Genomic DNA, 12,516 nt, shown 5'->3' with positions numbered 1-12,516 from the left:
GTAAGACTTGACATGACTAATAGTAATAGAGATAAATGTTTTATATCTGAGTGTTTTGCTGAGAGTAAAAAGTTTTAATTTCTACTTTTTTTATTTGTTTACAAATGCTATTTGACAAATAAGGAAATATACTCTTCCTAGAATAGAACTTGATGGAGAAACTCCTGTCGACGTGGGTAGACTGTACATATACGGAATGTTAAAAAGTGCATGATTTGCAGAAGACAATTCTGAATCAAAAATATATAGCAATAGTAAAACAACAGAATGTGGTTATCTGAGGGTTGCTACCAACGCCACGTAAAGAACTCTAGCTGCTTTAAACTTTTTTGAGAAAGTACATTTTATTGTAAGATGTCAAATTCTATCTCTTATTAAAACTGTATTTTAAAAACATCTCCAAATTTGATTTGTTTCAATTCTTAATAATAGATTAAACAAAACCCTCACTTTTAAGTAAAATACAAACCGACAGAAAACATGCCAGTGATCTTGGATGAGAATCTCCAAAGTGCTGTAGGGTTAAGCGTTCCTACAACTTGTCCAGGAAATGGAATCAAACTTCCGGGAGCACATCAACCCCTTTATGTTCATTACAGGTTTTATACTTGACATTCGTGTCCCCTTCAAAGTTTCTGATTAAAATAAAGCAGAGGCCTTAGGTAGATGAACTCTTGAAGCTAAAAAGGTGAAGGAAAGAACAATTCAGGAGCACTGGCACTCCAGTAAAGATACCCGTAAAAAAACAGTAAGAGACAGAGTAAGAAACCACTGCCTCCCAGTTTAGAAAACAAGGGCAGCAGGGCAGAGGCAGCGCCTTCCCAGTAAGAAGGGGCAGTGGGTGACGGATGCTGAATGAGCTAACAGTCAGAGGCCAAAGTGCTGTAAGGGCCCAGCTCTATTCACAGTCTACTGTTAGGTCTGAACTTTGCAACAAACAGAGCTCCAAGTGAACGAGAGGTATTATTTTAGTGCTTCTGTCTCTTAAGGTGCCCAGAACAAAGTAGTGACCCCAAGATTTGGCTTACGTTGCTTTAAAACCATTCCTGGCTAAAATCTTCAATGCCATAAGATTAACAAGGATCAAAGATGTGTGCTTTGCTGAGATTAAGCTCAATGACTCAGCTAACCCAGTTGCTCCAAATATTCCAGGAGACCTCTCTCTGGAGCCAGGGAAGATGAATCTGGTGTGGATTAAGGAAGAGCAGTTTCTATTTTTACCTAACATGTCAGCTGCACATTTCACATCCTGACAGCACATTTGTTTTTGGCAAGGCTTTATTTACAGCTCCCCAGGATGAAAAAGAACAAAGAAAGTGGGTAGGAAAAGAACCAGTCCAACTAGCTAACTGACGGACTCATACAAAAACCAAAAACTTCTCAGAGATTTCCAAGAGAATAAGGCTCTGGCGTCCCCTGTGTACAAAAAGCCATTTCTAGTGGAATAATTCAGAAATGAGTCGTAAGGCCTCTAAGAGCTTGGACTGACCAAAACAGGGAGGTGGGAGGGGATCCTGTATCATAAATGAAACTCTAATGAGAGTATTCGTTCAAAGAATACAACTGACCAAAGTGTAAATGGGAGCAAAGACAAACTACATAGTACAAAATTCCTGCGTTTCAAACAGAAAGTCAGTGAATGATATCCAGCAGAGAGGATGCGTTTGCTCATCGCCATGACTGACTCAGAGACTGGGATCAAGATAAACAGCTGTGACCGAATGATGCACATTCCAGATTTTAAAATCAGAATGCTTCATTGTACCCTTAAGTTCAGTAATTTCAACAGAATGTAATTAAATGACTTCTGACCATCCTTGTCAATATATGCTGGCAGATATTTTCAGAGCTGAGGCATCCAATAACGAGGGCGTGAACCACGAACGTAAGTAAGGGCCTCACGAGGCGCTGTAAGCCGTCCTGACTGGACCGCAGGCTGCTCTAGCGGCCCCTGCCTGTGCTGCCAGTCTCTTCCGTGCTCCTCCTCTGAATCTCAGCACTAGTTATGCAAAGGGAGCAAAGCTGCTACAGTTAACATGAGAAAGGCATCACAGAGCACTACTGGTTTAAAATGCTCCACCCCCACCAAGCAAATGCTCTAAGAATTAGAGCTGACGGCGATCTAATCAGGGAATGCAGAGTACTCATCCTTTGAAATGGCATCATTCATAAAACATTCTGTACATCTCTTTTGAGACAAAAATGAAGTGCAATTAACATACAGTATTTGCAGTCTCCGCACAGTTCTGGGGTGAACAGAAAATTCAGTCACTATTACTGCTTTGTATTAAGTGTCAACAGGTCAAGATTCAATTATTTCACAATAAAGATACAGTAAAATTAGGCAAATATCATCTTGATTACTCTAGGTAGAAATTATTAATAGAATGCCAACTACTAACGTTCCATTTTCAAGATGCAAGTGGGAAGGCCCATTTTGTTTCCAATAAGGTAACAGTGACGATTACCTCCAGATACAAAACATCATACTTACATCATCTCTATATTTAGACTTGTGTATCACCACTGCTTTGGAAGGGACAGTGGACTCAGGTTTCCGGATGTTAAATTCAGGCTTTGGTCTGGTCTGTTCTTGAAGATTTTTCCATTCATCAAGGGTCATCTCTTGAACTTGAGTTTCTTCTTCTATTTCCAATTCAGGAACTCTATAAAGTATAATCACAAAGAATAATTTTTGATGGGTCTGAAATGTCTATTTTCTCAAATAAAAAGTAATAACCATTAGCTCAACATACTTTCATGGTACTGCATCTCAAATCTAAATAAGGTATGAAAATCTTTGCACCATAAGCTTCTTTATTTTATTATTATTTTATGCCATCACTGCTAACTGAAGATACTTCCTATCTGTGTTCAAAGCAGTCTTCAAAAAACAGTAACACCACCATCCCAGTGACACTGACATTACACTTTACCACCAGGCACTCCCTTCTCAGATGGCATTACACATAAAATGAGATAATTGCAGAAGAAAATGGGAGAAGCTATTGAGACAGAATATAGCAAACCATGAACAGAGGTTATAAAACAACGGGTCACAAATACGTACTTTTGTAAGTATCCTCTTTAAATTCATAAGTCTTAAAAAGAAAACAGAAGATAGACATACAGATCAATGGAATAGAATTCAAAGTCCATAAACAAACCCTCTCACTTATGATCAATTTATTTTTTTTTTTGGACCAGTGTGCCAAAGACAAAAGGGGAAAGAATAGTCTCTTCAAGAAATGGTGCTGGGGAAACTAGATATCCATATGCAAAAGAATGAAGCTCGATCCCTACCTCACACCACAAACATAAGAGCCAGAAGTATAAAACTGTAGAAAACATAGGCATAAACCTTTGTGACTCTGGATTAGGCAATGGTTTCTTATGTATGACCAAAAGCACAAGCAACAACAACAAAAAAGCAAATAAAATGGATATCACCAAAGTGCAAACTTTTGTGCTGCAAAGGATACCATCAGGAAAGTAAAAAGACAACCCACAGAACGGTAGAAAATATTTGCAAATCCTGTATCTGTAAAGGGACTTACATCTAGAATACATAAAGGACTCTTACAATTCAATAAAAAGAAATGACCCAACTACACAGCAGGCAAGGTTCTTAATTTTTCAAAAAAAAAAAAAAAAGTCTATAAATATCCAATAAGATGCTCAACATCATTAGCCATCAGGGAAATGCAAATCAAAACCACAACAACTTACTCCACTCCATACTCAGTGGGATGGTTAAAATCAAAGGGTCATATAAAAAGTTTTGGCGAGAATGTGAAAAAATCGGAACTTCATACATTGCTGTGGGAATATGAAATGGTGTGTCCATTCTGGAAAACAGTCTGACAGCTCCTCAGAAGTATAAACACAAATCTACAATGTGACCTAGCAATGTGACTCCTAAGCATATACCCAAGAGAAATGAAAACATATGTCCATGTGAAAACTTAAATAAGAATCACATTAGCATTCAATGATGCTGTTTATAGCAGCATTATTTATAATAGCCAAAAAGCAGAAACAGCCCAAATGTCCATCAGCTGATAAATGGTAAATAAAATATGGTATACCTATTATAGAATATTATTCGGCTATGGGAAGAAATAAAGTACTGACAAAAGTTACAATATGAATAATCTTAAAAACATTATGTTAAGTAAAATAAGTCAGGAACAAAAAGCTTACATAGGATTCCATTTATATGAACTATCCAGAAAGGGCAAATTCATAGAGACAGAAAGCAGATTAATGGTAGCCTGGGACTGGAGGGAGGATAGGAAGTGACTGGGGAAGGGAAAGGGAAATTATTATTTCATGGGTACAGAGTTTCTGTTTGCAACGATGAAAAGTTCTGGAGATGGATGGTGATGATGGTTATACACAATGTGAATGCAGTTAACGGCACTACGCTGTACATTTGAAAATGGTTAAAATGGCAATTTTTGTGTTATATATACTTTACCACAATTTAAAAAAAATCAGTAATATACCAAAAACCATTGAACTGTATAGTTTAAATGGCTGAATTGTATAGTGCAGGAATTACATCTCAATAAGGTTTAAAAGAAAGAAATCATTAGGTGTTGAGCAGGAAGGGAATCAAATCTAGAATAGCTTCACTGAAGAGCTAGTGTAATTTAAGGCTCTAGATTACTGATTAATGATACGAAAAATATAAGCAGCATCAGGAGAAAAACCTAGTCATAGAGGATCCCAAACAGACACATTTGTAAAGTGACTTTAAAATACCAAACCAAAATAAAAATTAAATTAAATTAAATTAAAATTTAAAAAAATAAAATAACAATTTGATGGCAGAACAAACATCCAAGTAGTGGTTGCCTCTAGATAATCATGAGGGAACTCTCTAGGATAATGATAACATTCTACATCTGGACAGGAGTTTGGGTCCCACAAGTATATGCATCTTCAAACAATGACTGTACACTTCTTTTTGTACATTTCACAATAAATAAATTTTATATCAGCTTAGCTAGTAGGCATAAGTATTTATTGTAAAATTCTTTAAACTTTGCTATTTTTGAAATTTTTCATAATGAAATGTTGGAATATACTAATATTAAAACATATCCCAAACTAATACTGGCAAAAATCTGAAAAGACATTAAAACTTGTAATAGCAAAACACTGGAAACAACCCAAACTCATCTAGAGAGAAATTTGATGTAAAAATTACAGATATTAAACAGTTTTGAAAAGGAATGAGGAATATCTAAGCATTGCTATGAAACACTTCCTTCCGGGATATACCGATGAAAAAGCAAGGTGGAATGTATGTTACTATTCACCTAAGAAATAGAGAAATGTTTACAAATATATATATAGTTTTTTATAATCGTAATAATAAACCGGGAAGAGAACAGGGATAAAAGCTAGTTGGAAAGTATCATGTTTTATCAGATTGCACTTCGGAAACATGTAAATATTTTATGTAAGTTAAAACAGATTTGAATTAAAACTCAGTCTCTCAAATTTGAAAGCAAAATTAATCAAATTAATCTGTTTATCAAGTTGGGGATATATAACCAATAGAAAAACCTAGCATGCCTTTGAAACATGGATGTGCTCATTACTCTATACATAAATTTTTAGTAATCAAATTATTGAAGGTAGTGTTGGTAATGCTACGTGTGAGTGCTGTGTGTGTCACAAATGGGTAACAGTAGGATGGATGTTACCAACAACTGGGACTTTCAGCATGGAAGAAACAGATATAAGAAAACATAGCTAAAATCTTGCAATTCTAAATTTCAAATGGGAACACTGAATGAACTCATAAGGTATTTTATCTTAAAAATATGTGTGTGTGTGTCTATTTCCAAGCTCTGTCCAGTTACATGTCCTAGAAACCGTCAAGAAGCTAACAGCAGTGGGCACCCCTAGTGCCCTGACTATGGTCTCTAAATGCTACATTCTATTAAAGACTATGGCTCCTTAAAAAATGGCTCAGGATGAGGCATGAGGCATGAAGTACGGGGTAGGAAGTATAGATGATGAGTCTGGAATAGGTTTTACCAGAAAGCAAGGAAGCTATCAAAGACCACTGAATGTGTGTCAAAAGGATCAAGAACCAAATTGACGAGGTTTCCTCTAGTAAAGAAATGTGTCAGGGTAAGCACCCATAAGAATAAAAACTCAGTGGATTGAAACACATCAAATATGTTTACATCTCTAAGTTCGTAATGACACGTCAGTAAGCCTTTGGCACCTTAGAAGGATGCTAGGGTACCAACCCATTATTCTGAAAATGGATTAAAAAAAGGTACTTGTAACCTTGTATTTATCCTGCATTTCCTTAACAAACTTATACCTCAGTGTAATCAACTAGTTCAGGGTAAGTTTCTCTTTACCTATCATTCCAGCTAGTAAATGAAGAAAGAATGACAAAATTAGACTATCAGCAATGTGCAGGCCTAAAGTATTAATGGATAAAGACAAGGATAGTCAGCAACCTTCCGTAAACAATGAAACAATTTTGCCAAGAGGTTAAAACTGAATTTGACTAGACCTCTGTCTTTATTAATTTTCTGGAAATGTATAAAATACAGGGGACAGAGAAACATGTTCAGCTACTTTGTACAAGCAATGCTGTGCTGGAACTGGCTTGCACCAAGTCATGAAGCCAACTGCTAAAATTGTCAGGAATTTTTGCGTGCCAGCTATTAAACACAGTCATTGTTAAAAATTATATAAACTTATAATTAACTATATTTTAAAAAAGATAATACACATAACTCACTGTTCCCTAATTGTTTCCCTACATTTTACCTTCATCTGTGCTCTTGTTTACACCTATTGTATGTGTATAGTGGAAATACTACATAATGATGTACTATTGCACATCTCTTCCCAACTCTGTGTGCAGTGACGTCATGTTGTTAGTTTTAAATCAGCCATGGTGGGAATAGTTACACCACAGAAACCAGCAGATGCGATAATGTTCGTTTTTTCATCCCAGAGAACCAGGTGTTAGGTATTTACCAGTACAACACTGCCCACAGGGATGCAATCAGTAAAATTCTGACTCTGGGAAACTCTTTGGACACATGACCTGGTTTTTTCAACAAATATATTGCAAAGGAAAGAAAACAGAAAACACATAGGTTAAAAGTGACTTAGGGGTATTCAAGATAGTGTGATATTAGTGTAATAAAGACAGACCAATAGAACAAAATAGAGAATACAGAAATAGGCAACTGGTTTTCAACAATGGTGGTCAGTGTGCTGGAATAACTGGATATGCATATGCTAAAAGGGGGGAACGTCTATCCATACATACCCCACACCATAGTCAACAATCAACTCAAAATGGATCAAATAAATACATATCACTTAAAAAAAATAGGTCACAGACCTAAGTATAAAACCCCAAATTATAAAACTTATGCATTAAATTCATCTATCAAGAAGTTCTAAACCAAGAGGTGCACTGAATATACTCTTTGGCTGAATGCTGAAAGCGGGAGTGTTAGATCAATATTCAGCCAAAGCCAAGATCAGAGAGCATCACCATTCTCCAGCGTCTTTCTCACATACAAGCCCAATTTTGAAATCACCAAAAAATTAGAAGTGCATTAGAAATTTTACTAATAATTTTCACGTTTGACAAGGCAGTGCAAAAACAAGAATTTCTCAGCACAGTCTTATCCTAACCAGATACCGTCAGCAGAAAAGGGAGAGGATGTGCTGGCCGGCTCTGTCGGCTTATTACAGACAATGTGATGGCCACCAATCATTAAGTATCATTTTGTCTTTTAGAATGACTGATAAATTGAAAGAATTATTTGGTCTAATATTATCAATGCTACCTCAAATCTACCTCAATCAATTCTATAGATTACAATAATGCTATAATTTATGCTCTATTATTCTGCCTTATGTTATCTGAATTGGTACAAATGCTTTATTGGCTCAAAAAGGATGTAATTTTTCCTGAAAGTATCCACATAGTTAACTCACTTTCTCAACATTTATATACACTCTTAACCCATTTCCTTAGTTAATGCACTATCTAAATATTCATATTAACTGTTAATTTATGTCTTTAATTAAATGCATTTCTTAGTTGTTTTGAAAGGTAAATTAACAGCTTTAATAATCATCAATCATTGTAGCATTTTATTCTTGCAACAAGTAACAATAATGACAGCAGATGTTTATATAGCACTAACTACATGCCAGGCCCCACTCTACATGACACACATACACCCCCCTGAAACAATCCTTACAAGAACCCTCTGATGTAGGTTCTATTATTATTCCCATTTTATAGATGAAGAAAGCCGAAAAACAGAAAGATTAAATAACTTGCCCAAGCTACTAAGTGGCAGAGCTGGGATTTGAACCCAACATACTGGCTTGAAATCCATGCTCTTAACCATCAGACACCCTGCCTCTTGACAGTTGAAGGATGAGTAAGAGTTAAATAGGTGAAGGGTGGAAGGGGTTTGGAGGAGAGGTACAGGTAAAAAAGGAAGTACTTGCAAAAGTTCTATGGCAAGTGTGGGGGTAGGGGCAGAAGAAGGGTACCTGGAAACATAAAATAAAGGCCACCAGAGAAGGCACAGGAGCTCTGCAGGGGCCAGACCACGCAGGACCATGTAGGTCAAAACAAGGAACAAAAAACGAACAGGAAGCCACCGAGGGTCTAACCCAATGCGTCAGGGCATGGCAATTAGATTGCCAGTATGAAAGCCACTTTGTTACGACAACGGGTTGGGTAACGGTAAGAATGCAGGGAGCCCTGTTAGGAGCTACGGTGACAGATCAGATGACACTAGCTGAGACTATGGTGGTGAGGTGAGGTGGTGGATATTAGAAGGTCCAAATCACCAAGGCAGGATGACAGATTGGATTTGGGGGAGGGAGGAAGGGGATCAGGAAGAAGGACGTCTCAGGGATGGCTCCTAGGTTTCTGGGTCATGCAGCAGGATGGGTGGCAAGGCTGCTCCACAAGCTGGAAACACCTCATGAGGATGGCAGGTGTGTGGATCTCAGGCCTGGACATGCTGTGCGGGGAGAGCGTTTGGGATGTCCAAGGGCAGGTGTCCACCAGGCAGGTAGGCATATGGGCCTGGAGTCCGTGTTGAACTTTGGAGCCAAAGGCTGGAGTCAGTGTATAAAGAACAATTTAAGCTACATGGTGCATAATATCCTATAAAGAGATGCTAGAAAAAGAGAAGACAGCCTAAGGCAGAGCCATGAAGAACTCAATATTTTAAAAGACCAGAAAGACAAGGATGAGTCTGCAAAGAAATAGCTGAGAGGCAGAAAGAAAGCCAGAAGAGTGTAGGAAATGAAGTAGCCAAAGGTAGGGTACGCTTAAGAATAAATCAATAAAGTCAGATGCTCTGAGAGGTCAAGAATGACACAGACCAAAAATCCATTAGGCCTGGGGACATGTGGTGACTGTTTCAGAAGGGCAATGAGGACAGAGCTGGACCTGGAACGAAGTGAGGATTAAATGAGAGGGGAGGAAATGAAGAAACGGTACACAACTATGAAAAAGGTGGCTATAATATTTAACCATGTGGGGCAAGAGGAGAAGGTTTAAAATAGGAGAAATTGAGCATGTTTAACATCTTGATTGGAAGACCAGAGTTAGAAGGAAGGTGAGTGTATCTAAAAAGGGAGAAGCTAAGTACAGTCTGAGGTTTCTGTGAAGTCAGCAGAAAGCAGGATCCAAAGCCTGCATGGTGAGAAGAGAGGTGACACCTCCATTTTACCACAAGGGAAGGAGGCTAGGAGACATACAGGTATAGGCAGGTTGGCACCTTTGGGAGTGGGAAGGTGATGAAGTTCCCATCTGTGGTACTAATTTCTCTGTGTCACAGGGAGCAAATTTGTATCTAGAAAATGAAAGAGGAGGTGTGGGCAAATATGGGGTGGGGGAAGAGTTAGGACTCTAAGGAGACAAGAAGGATTAAATCAATCATTATAGTGGGGGAGAGAAAGAGTGAACCCAAGAAATGGGGACTGCCGGGCAGTGTTGAGGTACCATTTCAGAATGCTGGTGGTCAGGCATTTACAGGGGTTCTCATCGGCCTTGCTGTGTGACTGAGTGCTCAGCTTGTGTGTGCAAGCAGAGAGAAAGCAGATAGCTAGTCACCATCCAGGAGGCCGACTCTACTAGCAAGACACAACAAAAAATCCAAGTGGTAAGGGAATTTAAAGACTTGGCAAGAGTGCTAGAGATGGACCAGGGACCTTAGCTCCATGAAAAAAAGAGGGAGGATAGACTGGGAGAGAATAAAGGGATATGAGAAGGGGGTCCTGACTAGAGAAAATAGTCACAGTACAGGTTGCTGATGGAAAAGAGGTTGTGAGCAGAAGACAGATGACTTCAACCCATTAATTAGCATTAATAATCATTAGATTATTTGAATCAATTATTAATTAATTTGATTATTTGTTAATGCATTAAGTAGATCAACCCTCTGCAATATGACAAAAGGCCGAGTTTCCTGCTCTGTGAAGAGCTCTTAGAAATCAGCAAGAAAAAGACCAACCCAATGGAGAAAATGAATGAAACACCTACTTGGCTGGAGACCCCTCCTCCAAGGGACCTGGGGGCTCCTCCACCACCGAAGTCTCCTCCATCGGCACAGTTGGCTCCACGTCACTGAAAAACAGTAAGAACCACTCTAGTCACACAAACTTGTTCACATCAGTGCTCTTAGATATTCAAGGTACAATAAAACATATTTCAATGTCCTTTTTCTTAAGTAAATATCCTTCAAGGAATTATATACACATACAGGTAACCCACATCAAAATGAAAAAGATAAAATGCTCTTAATTGCTAACCCATATAAATGACTTCCACAAATGTGAAAAGTACTTTGAGAAATAAAAGTTTCTATGAATGCCCTAAAATAAAAACTAGATTGTAAAGGACCAGAAGAATTATTCAAAACTCTTATTACCTTAGGAAATTCCCAATATTAACAGGGGCCATAAAAATTATCAATCTAAAAATGTTAAATAACTTATAATAGATAATATGCCATATCTAACTTTTAGAAAATAAGTAAAAACATTCCACAAAAATAAGTGTGTAGAATTACAAACAAACTATACCAGAAAAATAAGAATTTAAGACATCAATTGATATACCATCATACCTAAATGCACAATCTACAGATTAGAAAATTACAACGCAATAAACAATTTGAATCTTAATATATATGATCTTAATTCTTCCTTTTTATGTTAATATTAATCCTATCTGAACTTACTTAAAAAAAAACAAAACCCAGCAGGCCAGCTCCAAGATGATGGAGTAGATAAATGCTGTGCTTGCCTCATTCCGTGAACACATTAAAATGACAACTAAATTATAGAACAATCAATCTGGAGAACCACCTGAAGTCTAGCTGAACAGAAGTTTTATAACTAAGGCTATAAAGAAGAAGGCACATGGAGACTGGTAGGAGGGGCAGAGACACAGAACAGGCCGGTCCCCAACCTCAGTGTAATGGTTGAGAATTGGGAGCGATATCTCGGTTGCAGAGGTTCCACTCTGAGGAGTGAGGAATCCCCCAGTTCTACACCAGTCTCCCCAGCCCAGAGTATTGGTGCCGGAAAGAAGAGCCCCCATAACATCTGGCTGTGAAAAATAGTGGGGATTCCAACTGTCCAGGTGGGATTGAAGGCTGCGGGAAACCCAGACATCTTCTAAAGGGCCCACACAGACTCACTTGCAGGCACTCACCCTGAGGTCTGGCAGAGGGACAGTGAGTGTGTGTGTGGGGGGGTGAGAAACAGTGGACAGACTGAGTTTGAGGCGAGGACTGAAGGGACAGTTGCCATTTTCCCTGTGTGGGGTCCTCCTCCCATACAGCCAGCAGACCTGTGTCATCTTTCCTCTGTTGGGCCCCCACCCCTGCCCCAGGCCATGGCCAAATCTGAATCTGAATTGGTCTGGTGAACTCAGCTTGCTCCACCCTGACGACTCCCTGAGACCCCACCTCACCCAACTTATGAACAGTACAAGGTTTTACCATCAGCTGAAACTTCAGGGCTAGCCCAGGCCCGGTACTGGTGGCAGATGTCCTCAGTTCACAGTGTGGCCTCTCCCATGCACCGCCAGGTTTAGCAAAGGCAGCGAACAACGGCAGATCACTTTGTAGCTCCTACCATGTAGTCACTGGGAAGTCACAGGTAATGGGTAACCTGGGCCTGCACTGGAGCTCCTCCCAAGAGGTCCCAGAATCAACATACTTGGAGGTTGGCTTCAGTCCAATTAGCCCCACAAGCAGCACACACAAAGGGCAGTCTCAATAGACACCAAAGCTTACTGGGATAAATCCCACTTTGGAAAGTAAGTCTCTGCACAGCAGCCCATAAGTTGTGGACGGGCCAAACCCCACAGCCAATCAGCCTGAGGGTCAGTCCTACCCACTGATGTGCCAATAGTAATCAAGGTTCAACTTTAACAGGAGGGCACACACAACCCACACAAGGGACACTCCTGGA

General features: G+C 38.9%; 1 protein-coding gene across 1 annotated transcript in view; it reads right to left on the bottom strand.

The window, feature by feature from the left end:
• HABP4 (hyaluronan binding protein 4) overlaps positions 1–12,516 on the bottom strand; it is a 28,530-nt gene that overhangs the window by 3,906 nt on the left and 12,108 nt on the right. The window contains exons 5-6 of the mRNA XM_081067237.1: positions 10,577–10,660; positions 2,495–2,666 (exon numbers count right to left, since the gene is read on the bottom strand). Of these exons, the coding sequence (XP_080923363.1) occupies positions 2,495–2,666; positions 10,577–10,660 (256 nt within the window). The remainder of the gene's footprint in view (positions 1–2,494; positions 2,667–10,576; positions 10,661–12,516) is intronic.

Source organism: Rhinolophus hipposideros (assembly GCF_964194185.1).
Source record: "Rhinolophus hipposideros genome assembly, chromosome: 11".
Taxonomy (NCBI): domain Eukaryota; kingdom Metazoa; phylum Chordata; class Mammalia; order Chiroptera; family Rhinolophidae; genus Rhinolophus; species Rhinolophus hipposideros.
Note: the sequence above shows the minus strand (reverse complement) of the source record. Positions and strands in the feature narration are given on the sequence as shown.